The 23,029-nt window shown below is 39.5% G+C and overlaps 1 protein-coding gene across 12 annotated transcripts in view; it reads right to left on the bottom strand.

Annotated features, from left to right (window-relative positions):
* The window catches only part of HDAC4 (histone deacetylase 4), a 475,906-nt gene that overhangs the window by 29,638 nt on the left and 423,239 nt on the right, over positions 1 to 23,029 (bottom strand). For all 12 annotated transcript variants that reach the window (XM_048870012.2, XM_075118165.1, XM_075118166.1 and 9 more), the window contains 5 exons: positions 14,973 to 15,080; positions 14,368 to 14,423; positions 13,111 to 13,198; positions 11,508 to 11,627; positions 8,130 to 8,227 (listed from right to left, as the gene is read on the bottom strand). In XM_048870012.2, the coding sequence (XP_048725969.1) occupies positions 8,130 to 8,227; positions 11,508 to 11,627; positions 13,111 to 13,198; positions 14,368 to 14,423; positions 14,973 to 15,080 (470 nt within the window). The remainder of the gene's footprint in view (positions 1 to 8,129; positions 8,228 to 11,507; positions 11,628 to 13,110; positions 13,199 to 14,367; positions 14,424 to 14,972; positions 15,081 to 23,029) is intronic.

The following is a 23,029-nucleotide window of genomic DNA, read 5'->3' as shown; positions in this document are numbered from 1 at the left end:
ACAGAAGTTAAAAGATACCCTCTAGTGGCAAGAAAAATACATACACCCATATGAACTGCTAAGAGTTTGTTGAAAATTAAGAACGTGAAACTTATTCGAACACATCGAAAAGAGGACGCACTGTGGTTACCCTTAAAAAGTCAGTATTTGCCAATCACGCACAGGTATCTGAGATCCCCAGTTTCTCCCTTTATTTAAAAAAGGAGATTTCTTGTAACAGTATTGTAATGGTTGGCAAATGTAAGATTTTTAATGCTACTACTGCATATATGTAAGTGTTTTAAAATGTAATTAGCGTTGCTCAATATTTGAAATAACATTTCAGATGATGATTAAGCCCTCAAAAGCCTGAGAAATTTGAGCTGCAGATGACCTGGCCAGGGCAATCAGTGTAATTAGAATTGGGCCAGAAACACAACTATGAGTTTGAACTACCTGTCAAATCTGAAGGCAGGGTTCGGATGCAAATCCTAGGATCTAAGCCTCCCTCCCACTCCAATTTTGGTTCTAGGCTGATGCAAAATTTAGAGTGGGTAGATTTCCCACTCAGATGCAGCTGAAATCTCATGCAAAAAGCCCAAGATGATTTAAATAGGATGATCCAAGGAATGGAAAACTTGTCTTAGGAAAGGAGACTCAAGGAGCTTGGTTTGTTTAGCCTAACCAAAAGAAGGTTGAGGGGAGATATGATTGCTCTCTATAAATATGTCAGAGGGATAAATACTGGAGAGGGAGAGGAATTATTTAAACTCAGTACTAATGTGGACACAAGAACAAATGGATATAAACTGGCCACCAGGAAGTTTAGACTTGAAATTAGACGAAGGTTTCTCACCATCAAAGGAGTGAAGTTTTGGAACAGCCTTCCAAGGGAAGCAGTGGGGGCAAAAGATCTATCTGGCTTTAAGATTAAACTCGATAAGTTTATGGAGGAGATGGTATGATGGGATAACATGGTTTTGGTAATTAAATATTCATGGTAAATAGGCCAAATGGCCTGTGATGGGATGTTAGATGGGGTGGGATCTGAGTTACCCAGGAAAGCATTTTCTGTAGTATCTGGCTGGTGAATCTTGCCCATATGCTCAGGGTTTAGCTGATCGCCATATTTGCGGTCGGGAAGGAATTTTCCTACAGGGCAGATTGGAAGAGGCCCTGGAGGTTTTTCACCTTCCTCTGTAGCATGGGGCACGGGTCACTTGCTGGAGGATTCTCTGCTCCTTGAAGTCTTTAAACCACGATTTGAGGACTTCAATAGCTCAGACATAGGTGAGAGGTTTTTCGCTGGAGTGGGTGGGTGAAATTCTGTGGCCTGCGTTGTGCAGGAGGTCAGACTAGATGATCATAATGGTCCCTTCTGACCTTAGTATCTATGAATCTATGAAATAATCAGAGAACCCTAAGCTAACAATGCCTGCTCAAACCTGTGCAAAATTCTATGAATCCAGCGCATGAGATTTTAGTGCACTGGAATCCAGACTTGAATCCTTTCCTTGCTTCATGTCTCAGGTCCAAAACTCTAGCCCAAGCCTTAGGTCAGCTGTTTTTAAATGCATTACTCCCTTCATTACAGTAGTGCCCCAAGACTCCAACAGGATTGAGCCCCATTGCACTACCTGCTGGATAAACACATTTGGAAGACAGAATCTCTGCTCCAAAAGTTCACAAACCAGACGTGACTGGCGTGACAAACAAGAGGTCTAAAATATTGCTCTGGTGCTACAACTGGATCTAAGCAAGCATATGCCAGCATGTCCCAGCAAGGGCACAGGTCTCCATCCACATTGATCTGACTGCAGGATTGGGGCCTATGGCACCATCCACATGATTTTGGACTGTACTAAGTGTACTCTATGGGTATGTCTACACTGCAGCTGGGAGAGAGCCTCTCAGCCCAGGTAGACAGACTCATGCTAACGGGAATCGAGCTGGAGTGCGAAAGAATAGCAGTGTGGATGTTGTAGCTCTGGTGGGACTTGGCTAGCCAGGTGAGCTCGGACCCAGGGGGAACCTGAGCCACTGCCCAAGCTGCAGTGTCCACACTGCTGTTTTTAGAAATTGTGAGTCTGTCTACCCTTCCTGTGAGGCTTGGTCCCAGCTACCCTCTGTTTAAACACCCATTGCATTCTAACCTCTTATTTTAACTCCCCAATAATGCTCTCAAAAAAATTCCTTAGGCTAAAGTTTTGTCTGTGAACCTTTTTTAAGGTTTGAACAAAAGCAACAGAGCAACTGAGCTGCATTTCTAATGCTTTACTTGTTGACAACATTTTGTCAGATGCACCCAACATACTTGCTCTTTTCGGGAAATTAAGTACATGGGGGAAAATACTCTTTTGTCTAAGATTGAGCATGAACCCCAAAAGAAAATGCTGGAGAAATCAGAAGTGATTCCTTGATACTGTGATGACAGGTGCATTTTGCAAAGGCCATAGACAGAAAGGTAGGGGAATAAAACCAGCAGTTTTATATGGAATGGGCTCTGTGTGTGTGGTGGTCGCTGGGATTGTCAGAAGAACCTAGAGGATTGCAACCCAGATTGCTTAGAACCTTAAGTATTTTTTTTTCAAATGTTGTGGATTATATAAATTACAAGCACTAATTACACTTTTTAAGCAACACTTTTCTTTCTTAAACCTTTTCAATTAATCTTAAAACAATCACAAATAAGCTGAACAGTTATGCAGCAGTTAAAATTCACTGTAGTAAATCTTTAATTAATGATTTCACTATTGTTTAATTTGAAATTTTGATAATTTCTTTAATTGATTTAATCTATCTACTTCTGCAACTTTTTTAACCTATTAGCACTCACCTCATAAATTAAAGCACAATGTATAATATTGTACAATTCACTGAAAAGAACACTTACATTTTCTAACTGGTGAACAATGCTAAAATCTTTAGGGCTATTGATGCCTGCTGCAAAATGATGCATATCATTTTATTTTATTTAGAAACATTTCCCCTACTGTTGGCATCCTATAACAAAACATCATCTATACCTGCTGCTAAACTCTCCCTGGAAATCATGCCCTCCATTTATAGCAGTATTCATCTCTACAGTAATTTATTATGCCAAATAGGCTTCGGAATTTAGCTAAGAAGTAAGTACACAGAGCTCATAAAATTTAAAATATAAAGATGACATTTCTATGGAAAAAGTTTTAGAACAAAACCAAACCAAACGCAAGAAGTACAGTTCTGCATACCTCTCGTATACATTTTTTGCATAAATAGATGATTTTAAAAAACCTAGTTTTCTATATGTACGTGAGTCTTTAAGAAACCTAGAACAAGGAGAATCTTCCAACAAACAATACTCATTTGACTTATAATTTAAATTAAAAGGTGAATAACATTAAAACAAAATTATACATAGAATATTAATGCTCCAGGAGATCACTGTCACGTAGCCAAGGTAAACCGAAGACAAGACAACACAACTGCTAGCGCTCCATTGGGGATACATTCTTACAGTGAATTACAACATGTGCTAGAAAAACCTTATTTCATGTATTAATGGTAATTGTTCTATCCTTGTAATAAGGACCTGAACACAATCTTCACTTTTTTACTAAGGTTTTCCTTGCCAGGTTTGTGTCCCGTAATTAAACATAACCTTTTAAAATGTTATGAGAGTTTAAGGAACAGGAACATTATTTCCTCTTATAAAACAAGTTAGGAAACAACAGACACTGGTAAAACTACTGACTGAACTTTACAAAAGTTTGTTTCTATAACTATGTAACAACAACAATGGATTCCAATAACATTTTGATAATTTAAGGAATTCTTTTAATTATATGCCATACATTTTATACATTAGAGTTTAATACACTTCCTCAGAATCTATGAAATCTGTATTGGACAAATACTTTGGTGGTGAATTCAGCTGTGGAATGTTAGTGCAGTACATGGTTAGCTAGATTATAATGTTATATACTGTTTTAAGCAAGCATACCCATTGTTACAAAACCATGGAACAGTGCCAAGCACTCAGAGAAATACCAAATCAGTTTTGTCATACGGAATGTCCATTGGTGGTTGAAGTGATCTCTTTCAAAATTTATCAATAAGGATGTCACCCCAACTTCAGAACAAAGTGGAAACTACTCATGTTCTAAACAGTCTGTGATTTCAGCCTTCAGTTATGGATAGTACAAATGGATAAAACAGTTCTGCCATTTTTAACTCTTGCTTTTGAAACAACTCAAACACAATTATTTCCACTTCCCAAGGTATTAAGATGTCTTGGCTCTTCTTCTAACACAAACTTCTAGCTCAAACATGTTGGTTTATTTTAAGGTTATTTGTATAATGATCAATAGAAAACCCTAACCCTAAATTATTAATCTCCCTTTGGAACTAGGAAAATGGTACTATTTGAAATGCTTTTTGAACCTCAAGAAAACTAGGGATTTAATATGCAGCTATCGGGTTTATCACAAGGAGATTCCTTTATGATGCCAACTATCCCAATTACTTCCTCATTCGAACGCACGCTTTTATCAAACCTGGGCACATTTTTCTTCCTCGTGTTTTTACATAGAAATACATTTCTATTCTAAACACGGTGTAGTCAAGAATCGTAGGAGTTAATGTAGAAAAAATAGTGTACCAATATCTCAGCCTAGCTCAAAGGATTTCCACTGATTCCTCTACAGACTTCAAAGCTTCACAGTTTGGCATTTGGACTGGTTTGAATTAAAGTTCAGTTCTCCGCTTTGAGTTTCCAAGTTCATGGTGAAAGTGCCGGCTGCTTCTGGATTTCATTAGGGCCAATTTTCTTATCTTTTTTTCATCTTAGGTTTGATCCCCTGCAAATGCAACGTGGCATTCGATGGGTCGGAATAACAAGGTGCTGCCTTCAAGGCATGTATTGTCTCATGGGGCTCACACACACACACAAGGATATATGACCCATTCCCTTCTCTTGTCTAACTTTCAGGGGACTATAAATTTTAAACTTCAAAGCATTATTTTACATTAAAATCAATAAAAAAAGATTCAGGAAAATGTTTTTCAAAGAAGCTGGATAAGATTTAAAAAGGTCACTTGATAATGTATTATCATGAACAAACTTGGCATAAGATTAAAAAGGTTTCCAACTTAACTTATACGCTGAAGGTGTGTGCATGTGTGTATATGGCTGGCGTTACTATGTATAAGATTGGTCAGGCAAGGAACTTTTCTTCCAACAGCACTTGCAAAATGATGGCCAAGACTATGTTTGGTGTATGTACCCTGAATAGTTGTATTTTCTGGTCAGTAAGTGTCGGCATCAATTAGGCAATGGTTGGGTATGTTCTTTTTTTGAAGATTTCTGAACAATTTTCCAGTAGCCTTGAAATTCAATTAAAATGTAATAGCAATTTGCCATTCAGCTCTGGGCTACAGGTTTTTCCTAGGATGAAAAGATCAGTCTTGTTGAGTGCTAGGATAAAAAGACTTCCACTTTGCACAATAGTGTAACACCATTATTTTCTTGTAAGTAGAGGAAAATGGGAAGATAAATGACAGTTACTTAATTATATATTATTGTAAATTATATAAATTATTTGTAATCTTTTAAAAATCTATTGAGTTAAATCTCTATTTGTTAGTAAAATACATTAATATTTTTAGGAGATAAAAATGTGCACACAATGAATAAAGGAAATAATGCTCCTGGTTCCACTCGATTGAAAAGATGCAATGGAACCTCATGAAGCTGATATTCCATCTGTGTATTTTCAAAAATGTCCAGATATTTGCATCTCATACTTTGCATGTTTATATCGCCCTAAATTATGCAGACATTTGCCAGAAGTCCATTAAACCTGACTTGAAGTCAGAAAACCACATCAACAAGATGCAAATAGGGGAAGACAGAATGATCTCTGGGAAAGATGAAACCTACAAATACATCAGATCACTGACCTTTACATATTTTCACATGGAAAGAAACTAGTAAAAAGATTAAGAAAGGACTGTGTTGTCTCACACACGGTTGTCTACGTACCTGTATATTATGTAACGCTTTAGTCAAAGTTGGTTGTCCTCATTTCATCCTGTTATTCCACAGTTTTGACAGTACCTGTTATGCTTTCCTTTTATGCTGCCCACATTCACAAGGGGAAAGTGCATTACTACAGACTTCTACTAAGCTCTAAACTAAGCATCAGTGACGTAGCATCAGCCTACCCTGAGCTTTCCCCTTGCAGCTCAACAAAGCACTATTGTAAATCTTCAATACAGTTCCAGAAAGGTGCTACTGGACAAAAATTCTCTCAAGTGAAAAAGCTCCAGTATTCTGTGCATCCCTTCCCACAATATGATAAAGTCAAGACTCTGAAAAGTCATTTTCTACCATACTGCACAGCCTTGTTCTGTCTTAATCCTTTTATAAACGGTAAGAGCAGAGCAAAATGAATGACCCAGAAAGTCTCCTGTGTTAAAGAGAGAACATGAATGGAAGAGAATATTTCTACAAAAGAGCTGCTTCCCATAGTTACATAAACACCAAAGGCAGTGGTGAGAGACTTATTTTCGAAGTCAGACAACCCTGAGCTAGTGACAATAGTCTGCAGCTGTGGCTTCCTGCAGCATCATAGGACTTGTGTTGATACAATTATCCTGCCTGCCTGTCTGATGCTACTAGAGCAGCAAGACTGACCAAAATGCATCCTTACAGTACTCCTATGGTGACAATGGAATCGAGCTACAAAAGACATTTCATGGGTGGCCCAGGTATTGACCTACAAGTACAGCTGATTCATGTGGAATCACGTCTCTCTGGTTTCTTGCGTTGTTGTGGTGGGTGAAGATGGGACTAATGGGAATGGAAAAGAAGAATCTGCTCACAAACTCCGACCCAAGAACAAAAGGCAGTTGGAAAACTCATTAATTTTTATAATATATTATAAGGTTGTGTGTGCCTGTGTCAGCCACTGTGTGGAGAGCAGTGACTGCACCTGGTCAATTCAAAGGGGTTTGAAGACTGTCGGCTCTCTGGGGCAGGGACTGTACTCTGTGTTTATATAATGTTTAGGACAATGGTAGCCCAATTTTGGTTGGTCCCCAGGGACTACCCATAATAAAGGCCCAGAGCATTAAACTAGTCAAGAAATTCCCCACAGACCTGGCAAGGGGTGAGGCTATGGAGAACAACTCTCTCCACAATCCAGAGGGAAGTCAGAATGCATTAGCTTTATCTGCATGGAAGGGGATGAACACAACAGATGCCATATTGACTCAGCTCCCTCTGACAGATTAGGGTCAAAGGAGCAGATTTTTTGCTCTTATTCACTCTGAGGTGAAAAGTCAGAATGTGCTAACATGACCCTGAGTACCAAAAGCATATATTAGATGAGAACAACATGTCACCAGCATAAGGCCAAGCAAATATTAACAGCAAGAGAGCTGCAGAATAATTCTCAGTGTTACAGAATGGGATACTCACCCCTGAAATAGTGACCACACGGGGTACCCCTCTGCTCCATTCTCCCATTCCTGTGCTTCCTGTCCCACTCTTCATTCTCGCTGCCCCCATGCCCTATCCCTCAAAACACTTCTAACACAGCTCCTACCCCTTGCTAACTCCAGCTGTATGAGATGGGCAGGGTGAGGCGGGAGTGCTGCAGTACCAGTGTTGTGGGAGCTGCATGAGCAATTCTCCCACACCAGGAGAAGGAACGGCAGTTGAACAGACTGGACCGGAATAAACTCCCAAAATTTGACTGGTCTCAGCAACGGTAACTCTAACTGCATCTCAAAACTCCTACTTGGAATGACTTGGAAAAAGCCCTTCTGGGTCCATCTCCCTCTAGAGTGGCTTGTTCATGATGAGACAGAGAGAGAGAGAGACCAGAGAAGAGCTTATTCATTAAAGCTTACTGTAATTTTGTACACCAGACCAGCACAGCTTTTGCTGAGCAGTAAGTGCCAGTCATTCGGCACCTTGCTCACACAGATCCATTGCTATGTGCAGGTACACCCCTCTCCTTTCTTTGCATTGGCTTTCAGTCACAGAACACTCAAGTAACTGCAATCCTATTTTTAGTTTACTAAAAAGAAAAGCGATTTCACTGCAGAAAGATCTGATTTCAGCCAAGATGGGTTTTGTGAAAGGAAGGCTTGAATGTTACCTGAAAGCAGTCAAATATTCTGTGTCTCCCATCGGTGGTTCGAGGCCACCAGTGAACGCCATATTAACATTGAAACCAACTCCTGGTCCTGTGCCGACCTGAGAAAAGGGATGAAGGAGTGGACAAATATAATGTGTTAAATTCATGGACATTCTGTTGATGCTGGTAATATATCTTTGTAGCCAGCCATTTCTTTAAATCCCATCGATTTGCTCTGCTCCTGACTGATTGATCTATTTAGAATGCATTGTTGGGATGCTTTCTTTTTTTCTAGAGCTTTTTGGGTCCCCAAATGGAGGCAGTTATTAAAGCTTTCATATTCTCACAAGTGCTGAATTCTATGTGAGCACCCACAAATATCTGACCACTGGTAGCCCAACAACTGCGTGTTATCTAAGCATGTAGTCCCATCATTAATATACCAGCACCTTTTCCATTTTCAAATGGACAGACTGCCCTACTGAAGGAATAGTTTTATATAATTCATCTTCAGCTTTATCACAAAACTCAGAAGAGTATTTTGTAGTCCTGCTTTATTATGTGAATTTTCTTCACTCAGCTACAAGGGCAGTTTACTCAGAGTGAGGGCCCCCTCTGCTGGTGGAAAATATGACTTGCAACAAATAGTTACATTGAGCTAACTGGCTAGTGGTAGTATGGGAATCATTATGTGCACATTTGTGAACATTGTCACAGCGTGCATGTACCTTTATTAGAGGTGACAGCTGAAAAATAAACACATGACATTTACGGTAATTAATCTGAAGAAAAATGTGAATCTCCTTTCTATATCATATCTAAAGTGAAGTGCTGGTATACTGTTGCTACCTAAATACAACCAATCTGGAGATTCAATTTAGATGTACTATACAACTACATAAATTGCTATATCAGTTTAAATAAATTGCAGAATCTGGGATTCAAACTTTTCTTTGGCTGCCTTACCATAAATACTAGCTACTAGAAAACAGTCTGTCCATCCATCCGTTTAATTTTAATACATATTCTACTATTATTTCCTGTATTAAAATTTCTGTTTGGCAGAACTGTACTTTGTAAATATCCCTGCGAGAACATCAGGAAACCGCACCACTTTATGCTCCATATTTTACGATTTATATTTAGTGAAGAGTGAATGTCCTTCCAATCCCATATATTTATTTTTAGACAAATCAATCACTACATTATTAAATTATTTTAAAGACTCAGCATGAAGATAAGTACAGCAGAAGTCTATCAGTTTGTACTCCTTGTCCATCCTGCAGCATCAGTTAAATGCTGCATAAATGTTTGGTCATTGGCTATGATTATAATACGCAAACAAGGTACTAGAACAAGGCTGTGCTTTATATTCTTTAGACACTGGAAGGAACATCAAAATTTGCAGAACAGAAAGGGTAAAACTGACAGGGCAAGAAATTCTATGGATTTTCAAAATTATCAACATTTCAAAATAAATATAGTTAATTAGTTAAAATATTTTAATTGCCCTTTGAATCATGTATACAGATTTTTATAACTGCATCTTCATTAGAAATGAACTACTTTGTTTAAATCAATATGAGTCAAAACTATGGAGTCTTTGTGGACTTTACTAATTACCTAAATTAAACACAGCAAAGTTTGGTTCATTCATGACCTTTTTTTTCCCCTTTCCATTTACATCTGCCAAAACAGAACTCATTTGCAGTTCTCTGTAGAATTTATCAATAGGGATAAATAACCTACAAGCAAATTGAAATAATCGTCTGAGTTAACAGCAAACATTTTCTGTTAGCCCACTCTGGTAAATCAAACATCCGGTCTTGTGTAATGAAGTCAGCTAACAGTGAGGTTGGGAACCACTGTGCTATAGGATTCAGAGTAACAGCCGTGTTCGTCTGTATTCGCAAAGAGAAAAGGAGTACTTATGGCACCTTAGAGACTAACCATTTATTTGAGCATGAGCTTTCGTGAGCTACAGCTCACTTCATCGGATGCATACTGTGGAAACTGCAGAAGACATTATATACACAGAGACCATGAAACAATACCTCCTCCCACCCCACTCTCCTGCTGATAATAGCTTATCTAAAGTGATCATCAAGTTTGTGTGTGTGTGTGGCTCAACTTGATGATCACTTTAGATAAGCTATTACCAGCAGGAGAGTGGGGTGGGAGGAGGTATTGTTTCATGGTCTCTGTGTATATAATGTCTTCTGCAGTTTCCACGGTATGCATCCGATGAAGTGAGCTGTAGCTCACGAAAGCTCATGCTCAAATAAATTGGTTAGTCTCTAAGGTGCCACAAGTACTCCTTTTCTTTGTGCTGTAGGATTCTGTGCAAAGAATGACTTCTGGCTTGCTTAAGATAAGATGGGCAAACTAACGTCACAGGTATTTTAAAACAAAATTGACTTTTTCCTGACAGCTGTTTTCTTGTGAAAACCAGTAAAGGGTCCATAAGCCCTTTGTAACAGAATAAACAATGGAAAGGAGAAATAGATGACAGGTATGCTTTCAAAGGAGAGGTCTATGATCAGCTTCTTGAAGGATAAGGCTGAATGTAGAATGAAAAAAATAGTACTTGATGAATGTGTGTGTCCATCTGTGTGTCCAAATAGAATGTGTGTGTCCAAATAGAAAAATGCTTCCATTCTAATTCATATGCCTTGTCTGTAGAAGGCTTATGGGATTCTAAGAGTATGTTTTGGACATTGTCCAACAGTTCTAATGAACATGTAGCTAAAAATCCAATATCCAAGCTTTTGAATGCAGGAAAAGCAGGTCTAAATGCAGCACTTGCTCCTCTGAGCAATGACAGGGCATGGCCAGCAGAAAGAGATGGATCCCAAGCCTGCGCCAGGAGATCAGAGGATTGGTGAGCCCATGGAGTAATTGTAAAAGCATGGGCACCCTCTTCTTGTTTTGTCTCACAAAAAGCTTGCATTGTTAGACTGAAGGAAATGCACATGAAGTTGTGTTCTCCAATGAAGAGAAGACTTTAGTCTGTTAAGCAAAGGGGTCTGTTTGAACAACTGTCCAATAATGACTTATGAGAGACTAATCATGTTGATCCTGATTCTTTGAATAAGATGCTCTACCAAGATGTCTCTTTTCCTTGCCAGGACAAAATGTAAATTTTACGGTATTGCTAGAACTTTAGAAACACACAAAAATGGGTTCTTAGAGAAGCATTAATAGGCATTCATGTGAGCAAGGGCAGTACAAGCTTTCCTATAGTGCCCTGTCATTTCACTTCTTGACCTATGGAAGTCCCCCCCAATTTTGTCAATGCATCTCACTCTTGACCAGCAGCAGATTCTACCAATAAAATCCTGGGGTGCCAATCATAGTAATTATATGGAGGGCAGGTATCCTGCTTATTTATGTTCTTACCTCATCAGGAGCTCCACTGCCTGGGAAGAAGTTTCCATCATCATAGCGATGTAGTGAAATATAAAGAACGTTAGGATCACTGTAGAAAGCCTGCTGAGTACCATTCCCATGGTGCACGTCCTTGAGGGACAGAGATTGTATTAGATAAGGAGGATTAGTACACTAGTAACAGTCCAGATGAAAAACATCAGGATGGTTCTTTCTAACCCAAGTGAAGCAGTTTGTTGAAAACTAAAATGGATTCACACAATACTAAAATTAGCTTTGTTATACAGTACAATCCTTATTTTACTAGCTAGCTGGGGACTGAGGAGTTAATGAAATTGAAGAGTTCATACAATTAACCTCACAAAACCACAGTTGGTATGGTGCGTAAGTGGCAGCAGGATGGTGCACTGCCTTGCTTACTTTACAGTGGTTTGAAGGACAAGAAGAAATCTCCAATGTACTGACCGTATAGGAATATGAAGGGATGTCGACTTGTTTTTCATCTGCACCACTTTTGTTATGTGATTCTCCCCCCACATCATGAAATAAGGTTTGAATACAACTGGCTGTTTGTAAAACTGAGGTTCTACTGTCCTTTCAGTTCAACATAACTGGGTAATTAATTAACCTCAATTATACACCTGAATGAAAACAGGATGTTCTTCTGGACAGAACTGGGAGGAGCTATGTTAATCACCATAAGTCTGACCAGGCAGCCTGTCTGCAGGTCAAACACCCATTTAAGCTCTGTGCAGGAATGAGCCCCTATGAATGAAATTTAACAGCAGTGCAAAGAAAACAAAACACAATGATCTCAATCAAACAGGCCAATTCCCCTATCACCCAGGTACTGATACAGCTTACAAAAGGGGACATTTCTCCAAATTGTCCTTTAATTTCTGCTACAAAAACCAAGTCATTGAGAAGGAAAGAAGAGTAAAATGAACTCTGAGAAAAGTGATGGACCCAAACTGGAAAACTTTCCTGAACATTTTTTTTTTAACTTAGATAGATGAATGAGTCACATCCTGATCCTGAGAAAGCAATCAGACTTCCAAAAGGAGTATTGCAAGTTTGTTAAAATTTTAGCTTCTCTGTTGAGTGACCCACTAGTGCTGCTGGGTTGCCCAAATGTGAATAATGTTGCACCATCCCTCAAGCAGGTTACTGAAATTGTCCAGAACGCTGCTCAAGCCAAGCCAGTCAGGGACCCTGTCAGTTTCAATACTCTGTCAGCTCATGAGAACAGAGTTGGGATGGACATAATGTTCATGCCCAGTAATCTCAACCAGCGCCTGGTGCAGCCACCCATCTTGAAGTTTGGATCTGATCTGTGTTACAGGTTTTGTTTTGAAGGGTTGATAGCTTCTTCAGGATTGGGGGGAGGGGAGGATGGGGGGAAATGGAAAAAATATGGTAAATTTAGTGCTGTGACTTTAAATCTTGATGTTGCCCTTAAAGATATGTTTATTGTATATAAACCACTTTAAAGTGAATTTCAGTTCTGAGCTTCTATAGTCAGATTGTGTTCACTGAGTTATAAATAATGGCTCTCCTCTGTGAGGAATTGACAGAGCTTCCATTGTTACTTCGGTGAAAATAAATGTTTACTCACCCAGTCCACTATAAGGATTTTGCTAACGTTGAGTCTCTGTTGGAGAAGCTTGGCTGCAATTGCCACCGAATTAAAATAGCAGAACCCCCTGGAGGTAATGAGCGAGAGAGAGAGGAAAAAAGGGGTGTTAATTATAGGTTCACCTCGGTCCTAACATATATATAATTTGAAACATAATACAGTAAGTAGGAAGAAATATCTATTGCTTTCACTATTTCTTCCTCCCTAACAGATACATATGTGCTCGATTACACACAAAAAATAACCACACGCCAACAGGTGACTCAGTGATTTCATGGGAAATGGTGAACACTGTTATATGTTCCAACACTCTTTACTGTGAGATGCTGCTGAAGTATACAATCTGCCAGTCAGTGATTTTTAAAGTTTCAGGGCTCTCACAAGTGAGGGGAATGGGGGTGCAGTCAGAGAGAAAGAAAGGGATTTTAGCAATACAGATGAAATCATCTGAAGCACAGGGGACCAGTTCAGAGAAGCTTCAAAGAACTCTGCTTATTCAAATCTGGTAGTAAATACTCTCTGATCTCACACCAACCAAGTATCAAGGGACCAAAGGATCTGAGCATTGGTCATGAAGCCAGGCACGTACTAGTTCAAGAAACAAATTATATCCAGGGTTGAGGGAGATGCAGTCATTAATATGGTTTATTACCCTCTTACCTTTTGGGAACCAGAGTTGAAATCAGCCCAACCCAATGTGGCCAAAACATTTTCAACTCTAGGGGAATAAAATCCCAGCAAAGCTAAATGAGTGGAAGATTTGACTTCAGTTTCTGTTTTATGAAAAAAAAAAATGCTTTTTATAAATTGGTGTTATATTCCCAAAATATAATACTATATCAGGCATAACTTTTATAAGTGGCATATCACTGTTCTTCCATATTAACCCCCCCCCCCCACGGTGTACCTAACTTACAAACCACTCTTTATCCACATAAACAATAGATGTGGATGATGGAATTAATAGAACCAATGTAGCTTTATAAATAGACGTAATCTCTAAGCATGATTCTAACACAGACTGTATTAAACAAAAAGAGGACTGGAAACTTTCCTGCTTCTAAAGTATTACCAACAGCTTTGAATTTGATGCTCTATTGTACATCACTCAGCAAGGAAGTCTATAATAAATCAAATAATTAATTTTCTAGCTTCCAGCTCCATATCATGTACAGAGTTCTCTTAATTAAGGCTATAAACACTGAAGCAAACCAATTAAAGCACACACATACTTACATGGGTGTACTCTCTTCAGCATGATGACCTGGAGGTCGAACAACAGCAAATCCATTCTACACATAAAAACCAAAAAGAATACAGAGGGGAGATCAGACAAAAGAACATTGGTAGCTCACAGAGTGTGCTCAGAAGCTGCAGTCAGAGTTGCTAATTCAGTTTTGTAATTATTCGTTAGTTCTTGATCACTCAGATGAGCAATCTTTGCTTCCACTCAAGCCCTTAGCAATGTGTCAACTTTCCTTTCATTTTTAAGGGACAAAGGCAGCCTGCATTTTTTGGAAACTAATATTTTTAACTGAGAGTTTCTGGTAGAGCATACTTTGAACAACTGTATTGAACTCTGGCCCTGTTGAAGTCAATAGCAAACTGACTTGAGTGGCATCGGGATCTTATCTGAGGTTGATTTTTTTTTAAAACCCATCCTTAAGGTTAGTAAATTTTGTGTTCGCTTGCTGATGTCCATAAGGGCCTTGTCAACTAAGGCAAGAAGGGACCGTTACAATCTTCTAGTCTGGCCTCCTGTATAACACAGGCCATAAATCTTACCCTGTCATTTCTGCACAGAGCCCTATATCAGAGCTGAGTGTTACTGCTATACCAACCTTCAATTCTCCTGTGGCCACTTTAAAAACAAGTTCAATGAGACAGCCCACAGCCAGGCGAGCAGCACCAGATGAATGAACTTCATTCCAAATTGTGTCACTGTCAACCTTATGAAAACATATGAAGAAATTCAGTTTTCAGAAACAATGAGAAGAGCCTGCAGTTGGACTCCCTAGATTTACAAACCAGTGAAATGTATAAAATTCCTGTATCCATAGTGATCACCCCAATGACCATGTTAAGAGCCGGAACCGCTGGGGCCTTACATACACATATGTACTAGTGCTGGCTGCTAGCATCACTCTGCTCTGGTGGTGGCACACCTGTCTCCCCATGTGAAGAGAGAGAAACTAGGACACCGGTGTTGGAGCTAATGTCACAGTAAGTTCATATCTATCCATATTAACACCACTGAAGAGGCAGGATTTCCAGTTGCTCTGTGGTGCTGAGGGATTAGCAATAGGAAGGAGGAGAGTTTGATCCCATGCAGTGTAAACTATCATGGGCTTCCTTCTAATATTCTTATTTGAGTGTTTTCTCTGTATTCCTTTTTACCATCGGGGTAAAAACTGACCCAAGATCAAACGAAAAGCTTTAAGAAAACGTAAAACAAAAAAACTACTAAAGAGGGAATAAATCAATGAAGAATGATGTTTAAGAACAGACAATTCTCTAAATCCTTGTCAAATCTATTTTGGCTAGATTTACACTGAAATTACTCTGCTAGAGAATGAGAAAATAAATTTTAGCTAGCTTAGGCTCAGAATGGCCCTACAACATCTAGGTGCTAACTGTGGACATTTAGTTTAAATGCCAAATATTTGACAGAATTAGAAACAAATCCCTTTGACAAAAATGTAGACCAGACAAAGGGAGAAAATTTCTTTCTTTCTTTTGAAATTCTCTGGCTGCTCGTTATTGTACAAAATCATGTTCTCATTTAAACAGAAAGTGTGGAATGTTGGCTTTTACCACAACAAGCCCAACAATGGCACAAAGCAGGGATTTGGAGCAATCAAATTTTTCAATTGCTCAACTCCAGCTCTGCTCTGACTCCGCTCCGTGCTCTGACTCAAATTAATTTTTAACTAAATAAAAAAGTGCATCCTGTAATTTTGAAAAAACATTATTTTTATTCAGACTTTTAAAACAATTTAAATGTCATCAACAATGATACAAACTAGAATCATTCATAATTCATTCTGTAAAAAATTATTGCAGCAATCAAGTCGTCTTTCATAGCCTGCCGCAAATCATTTAAAATTAACTTTAAAGCTGAAAACAGTCACTCTACACTAGCTTGAGTTGTTGGCATGCTCGAAGCAATTCTCGAAGCAGCCTGAATGCGGTGTGAGTAGTTGTGAATGGCCTCAAAAACAGACTTAACTTTTAGCCTACCAATAGGCTCCATTACCACACAATCTTCCTGAAAGTTTCTCTTGAATAATGCTTCATTACAATTATGAATCGCAGAAACTCGCTGGTATCTTTCTTGTTTATCCAATTCCTTTTTGAAGGCATCATCTTCTGAAGAATTGGTGCTTGAATTATCTCCATTTCCCTGTGATGGTTGAAGAGGTCTCAGGGATGGACGCTCGAACAAGTTCAGAGTGGAGACGGAAGTTTGAGAACAGCCTGCTATTTCTGAAGGATGTGAACTTTCCGAAACCGCAAATTCGATTGTTGATGACTCCTTTGGTTGTAAAAGAGTACTTGTGGCACCTTAGAGAACAAATTTATTTGAGCATAAGCTTTCGTGAGCTACAGTGTAAACTATCAGCTGTAGCTCATGAAAGCTTACGCTCAAATAAATTTGTTAGTCTCGAAGGTGCCACAAGTACTCCTTTTCTTTTTGCGAATACAGACTAACATGGCTGCTACTCTGAGACCTGTCCTTTTGTTGTGTTTCATTTTCTTCAACCTCTGTCACCGAGTTCAAATGTAGCAATAGATTTTGTTTTTCATGTCACTGAGCAATATCAAGGAGCCCTTCCTTTGTCTTTGGTATTTCCCTTGAGGTAAGAAGAATCCGATACCGTGGGTCAACAAACTCCAGCAAGGAAAGGAATATTGTCAAAAAGCTTCTCATCGTGTTTCTGCATGAAGGACAGAATTCCTTCTACAATTTGTCCACCATTTTCTTGCAAGAATTTTCACAGTTTTCGCCATTCCTTCATTAAAACTCCTGGGGTTACATCAGCAGCTTAAAGATTCACGGTTATTGGTTTGGCTTTGCCAAGAGGTCTCGCAGGTTCTTCACTTCGTCCCATTCAGCTTTTGTTAACTTGAGTTCTCTTGTTTCAGCAGCAGCCCATTGTTCACAGTAAGATTGAAAAACGAAAAGCTGATCAATCATCGCAAATGTTGAACCGCTGTGAGTCACAATATCCAATGATTGAGTTACCCCATGTAGATCAAGCAGAACACTTTGAATACTTGGGGTTCGTAGTTTGACAACAACTTGTCGAATTTTTGCCAGAAATTTCTTCACATGTTCTTTGTTCAGTCCATCCCAGATTGCCAACTGAAGAGTGTGAATACCACACCTCATCAGCTGGACTTTTGAGTCGTCCTCATGAAGCCATGTTGGAAGTATGAGGCGAGGGTCATTAACCCATCGCACAGCAGCATCCATGTTGAGTTCGATTTTATCCATTCCTTTAGTTCCCTTCATCAGGTAAAATAGCTTCAGTTCTGTCCACATCCCTGGTCTCAGAGGTAGAAATGGTTTCATTGTCCTCGCTGAAATTTTTGATGGCACATGTCATGTTTGCTGCATTGTCAACGCAGATGCTCAGCACTTGCATTTCACTGATCCCATTTTTTTCTAAAATAGTTTTTACTTGACTTTTTACATACAAAGAATTGTGACGCCTTTCAGTGTCGATTATGTCCAAGGTTTTTACCACAGCTTTATCTTTTCCTTCTTCGTAGTACTTACTGATCATTGATTGCAAGGAAATTTCTGTTTCCATAGAATCACAGAATATCAGGGTTGGAAGGGACCTCAGGAGGTCATCTAGTCCAACCCCCTGCTCAAAGCAGGACCAATCCCCAACTAAATCATCCCAGCCAGGGCTTTGTCAAGCCTGACCTTAAAAACTTTGAAGGAAGGAGATTCCACCACCTCCCTACGTAACGCATTCCAGTGTTTCACCACCCTCCTATGGAAAAAGTTTTTCCTAATATCCAACCTAAACCTCCCCCACAGCAACTTGAGACCATTACTCCTCATTCTGTCATCCGCTACCACTGAGAACAGTCTAGATCCATCCTCTTTGGAACCCCCTTTAAGGTAGTTGAAAAGCAGCTATCAAATCCCCCCTCATTCTTCTCTTCCGCAGACTAAACAATCCCAGTTCCCTCAGCCTCTCCTCATAAATCATGTGTTCCAGTCCCCTAATCATTTTTGTTGCCCTCCGCTGGACTCTTTCCAATTTTCCACATCCTTCTTGTAGTGTGGGGTCCAAAACTGGACACAGTACTCCAGATGAGGCCTCACCAATGTCGAATAGAGGGGAATGATCACGTCCCTCGATCTGCTGGCAATGCCCCTACTTATACATCCCAAAATGCCATTGTACCGTTGTTGCCAAGAAGGCCACTGTTGACTCAGTTCTTTAGCCTGAAGATAGTGATCGGTGTTGAACTCAAGCAAACCATTTCCATCAGCCCTTCATGGAAAGTATTGGCATCCATGGTGACAGTAACCTTTGAAGACTTCAAATCTGAGTCAAGTTTTGTTTGCTCAATTTTGGGTTTCTTTTCAGATGAATTTCTGCAAAAAATCTTTTCTCCAGGAGTTTTCAAAGAGCCAGGTGAATGTTGTTTAGCCGCGTCAGCTTTCTGTTTTGCCTCATCTTCCTGGAATCTTTTTTGTAACCAGAGCTGCATGGTTTTCAGGATGGTTACATTTTACATGCCGCCAAAGGTTGAAACTTTTCATGGCACTTGCTTCACTTGTCTTGAAGCTACATGGTTTGAGCTTGCCATTCACTTCCTTTTCCACCTTGCACATTGCCGATTTCTTCTTTGCTTTTCCCCAAAGCCCAAATTTGGGTTTTTCAAATTCAAAAGTAAAGACGTCGTTGAGATCCTTTTTCGTAAATCGACTATCAATCATGGGAGGGAGGACGGCAGATTTGATTTTTTTGTTGAAGCCATGACCAAATCTTCTTGTGTTGCTACCACATCCAAATGTTTCTTGCTATGATCTTTGAAAAGCAATGAACAAAAGCATTGCATTTTTTAATAATGTACCTACTTGTGATATCTAAATTACCTAAGGTACTTCAAATTTATTTTGGATTTTCTGGACAAAAATGATCGCATTTTCTTTTTACACAGAATTATTATTAAAGTATATTTTAATATTTTAACATGTTTCTTGCAGTTTTAATGACGTAAGAAGTATTTTAATATACATAATTAATATAAATTTTTATTTATAAATTGCAAGTTAGTTTTTCTTATGAAATTTTGCGGTAAAATATTCAAAATATTTTCCAAGTTTTTAATTAATATCTCAAAAATGCTTTAATATAGATATATCAGTGAAATTTAGTATGTACCGTAGTGTTAGTACGTGCTATCGCTGTTCTACAACATTAATTGTTGAGAAGTAACGAGGCTCCACGTTACAAGGTTGAAAATAAATTTTAATGGGAAAGCGGATTCAAATTGCAAGCACAGTCCTTTCAGTAAAGAGAGCAAATTTTTGGAAATATGTTTTTGCTTCATCAGCCTGAATAGGTTATACAAGATAGAGCAAATAACAGGTTCTATCCTGTACAATGTTTCCAGTAGCAAATACTAACGCTAAGACACAGACATAAGGTCATTACTTTATATTAAAGCGTTTTTGAGACATTAATCAGAAATTAACTTTTCATCACCTCCTTGAAGGGACTGTAGCTCCCTTTAGGAAGAATTTTAGGACACGTGTTCACAGGAATGTTTTTTCTATAAAACGACCTAAGGATTCATCCCCAAAGTTGTGTGGACATTTTTCAATCACTCTGGATACATCACAAAAATCACTCCTAATTTATGCAAAAACGTTTACTGTATATTTATATGCCTGCTGCATGCAACTTTTTCAGTAAATTTAAAATTACAAACAATGCTACCAAAAGACTTAATGGAACTGTTCCAAGCTGCGGGTAGTCTAGCTAGCCGGGACAGGCTCAGAGTAAGCATAGAGTATTTGTTGATGTGAAGAACTGTCAGATTTTATTTCTAAGGTAAGACTGACTGGACCTGAACTGACCACTGTTGTGGGAACAATATCAGAAGGGGACTGAAGAAAAGGAACATCTGTATTGCTTGGTTTTCATCAAATTTCACTTGCAGAGTTTTTGATAGATATAAACCAATGTGAGATCACAGAATCATAGAACTGTAGGGCTGTAACGTATCTCAAGAGGTTATATAGCCCATACCCCTACACTAAGATAGGGCTATCCCTAGACAGTCCTTGACATGTGCTTGTCTAACATGTTATTTAAAACCTCTAATGATGGATCCATTTCTTTTATGGCTGACTAAAGCCAGTGGACTCACAATCAACGAGGATTGTTAATGCCTCCTGTCATAAGGGTGAGTTGCCAGCCACATTGAAACAAGCAGTGATTATGTGAGATCCTAGCTGAAGAAGTCCCTTTTAGATAATGATACCAATAACAACATTGTCTCAGTCAGCTACTGGGACTGAGAGTATATTGAAAGTAGAGCTCCTTTTAGTCATACGCAGTGGTATCAGGAGTTGTTATGTTGCTTGCATTGGGCCTATCACCAGCGATTAATATATCACTCACCACAAGATACGGAGGACTCACCATGGGGACGTGGCCCTTCATCTCCAAGAGATCCCAGAGGGTAATGAGCAAACTGGCTGTCCTCCTTGTCAATCTGTCCATATTGGGCTCTGCAAGGTTCCATCTTTTTGCTTTTCCTTCTCAGTGTTTATGTGAAGCCATTAGAGATAACCAAATTGTTCTGGGGCTGCAGTGTTGTCACTATGCTGATGCTCAGTGCTACCATGCCTTTTCATTGAACCCAGAGTCTTTACGGCCTCATTCTCCCAGTGTCTGAATGGGGTGGTGATATGAAGTAAATATTTATAACAATGAGGGAGGTGGTGGCTCTCCACCTATGGAGAATGTCTACCAGTCCTTCTGCTCAAATGTTTAGCAGCCTCAGCATCTGCCACGATTCAGCACTACCCTGGATTCTCAGATAACTGATGGAGTCCATGTTAGCAACAACCATCTACTTAAGGCCATGAGGCTACTGCCATTCCTCTTTAGTGCGCACCACACAATGGTCACTCATGTTTTTGCTACCTCCAGACTTCATCAATGCAGGGTGCAACTGCAGCTGCGCTCAATCCTTGTCAACAGCCCCTTATTTGCTTTTAAGTATAATATAATTTACCGTATTTGTAGTGATCCTTAAGGACCTGAATGCACTGGGACCCCAGTTGATGAGTGACTGCCATCTTCCCCTCTATTACATGGCTTTTACTGTTGACCTGACTTCGCAGCTGGTGGCAGTTCTCACAGTCTGTCCCCCAAGGAAGCCCATCACAACCAGAATCAAGTAACCCTCAGGACACAAATTAAGGCTCATAAGTTTTAATATTGGATGGCTTTTTAGCTAATTTGTGTTTTAATATCTGTGACTGAAGAACCTAGTTGTGAGCGATATTATTGAAAGTTGTACAAAAAAAAGACACTGGACCTTCAGAGATCACAATGGGGTATTTGATGCAAGCCCGCTTCTTTTTCTACTGTAGATCAGGTAGAACCTGTGCAACACAGTCGGTCTCCCTAAGTTGCCAGTTTTGGCTCTCTTCCCCCAAATGCCTGAAAATTCTCACAAAATGCCTGAGCTGAATGCTGCTAATTGCAGGCGCTTTAATGCCACTACAAGCTAGGCTCACGGTGGCAGTGTTTCAGGAAGAATTAGGTGGGGAGGACAGAGAGGTTTTAGAAATTTTTATTCCTGCAGAGAGAATTAAATACTTAAAAAAAAAATCTTTGTGCAATTTGGAAGCCAATTTCCAGGATGTTGCCGCATTCTCCAAGCAAGAGAAGGATTTAACCACAGGGAGTCTGCTGCTGTCTGCTACCTTCTGCATCTCTGAAACAAGGATTTAACACAGCCAGCCACCTGTTTGCAGGGTGGCCGGCTGCAAACTATTAGGCCCTGATGCAGCAAAGTGCTCAAGCACCTAACTGTAAGCGCATGAACAATTCCATTGATGTGATCTGGATTACTTTGCTGTATCAAGGGTTTATACTCTACTGGGATGGCAAATGTTACTAGCGTGGCCATGATCTGGACTCCTCTTCTATTCTGAAGTTGCTGCTGTTGGTGTATGGGCTGCTGTTGACCCATTCATCATTCTGGATTTATGAAGTGCATTACTGAGCAGATAATATTTGGTCTCCCTACCTCTCCTTCCCATGAATTCTCTGGTGGCCATGAGCGGAGTTGTTGCTGGGACTGCACATCAGCCCTATCCTCTGGAAGGATTTTAAGGAGAAGAGAAGTATATTTCTTGCTCTTTGATAATACATTGTTGGGTTTCTCTCTTTTTTCTTGGGTTGGATGATGTTATTGTACTAAGAGCAGTTGGACTGCCTTGCTTCTTTGAATCTGCTGTTGTTGGGTTAGGAGAAGTTTCTCTGTTCATCACACTCGTCTTCTTGAGAACAATATTTGCACTATTGGCATTTGGTCCCACCTCTCCCATAAAGTTGCTGCCACTGCTGTTCCACAAACTCTTGGAAGATCTGAAGGACTTTATAAGAGTAGGGAAACTCAATGCTCCTTGACCCTCAATCACACATTTGAAGTTTTGCAGCTCCTATGAATCTTTTTGTTGGCAGAGAAGTATGGGCAGTGTGAGGGTCAGAAGTCTGATACTACCTTTCCTAAGAAGGGATACTTGCGGGACTCCGAATGTAGCGTTGTTTATCCCTTATGTAATCTGTTTTTTAAAAATTAGGATATATCACAGGGTTACTACTGGCCCCAGGCGAATCAAGAG

This window comes from Caretta caretta, chromosome 11 (genome assembly GCF_965140235.1).
Source record: "Caretta caretta isolate rCarCar2 chromosome 11, rCarCar1.hap1, whole genome shotgun sequence".
NCBI lineage: Eukaryota > Metazoa > Chordata > Testudines > Cheloniidae > Caretta > Caretta caretta.
This window is presented reverse-complemented; position numbering and strand designations above follow the sequence as displayed.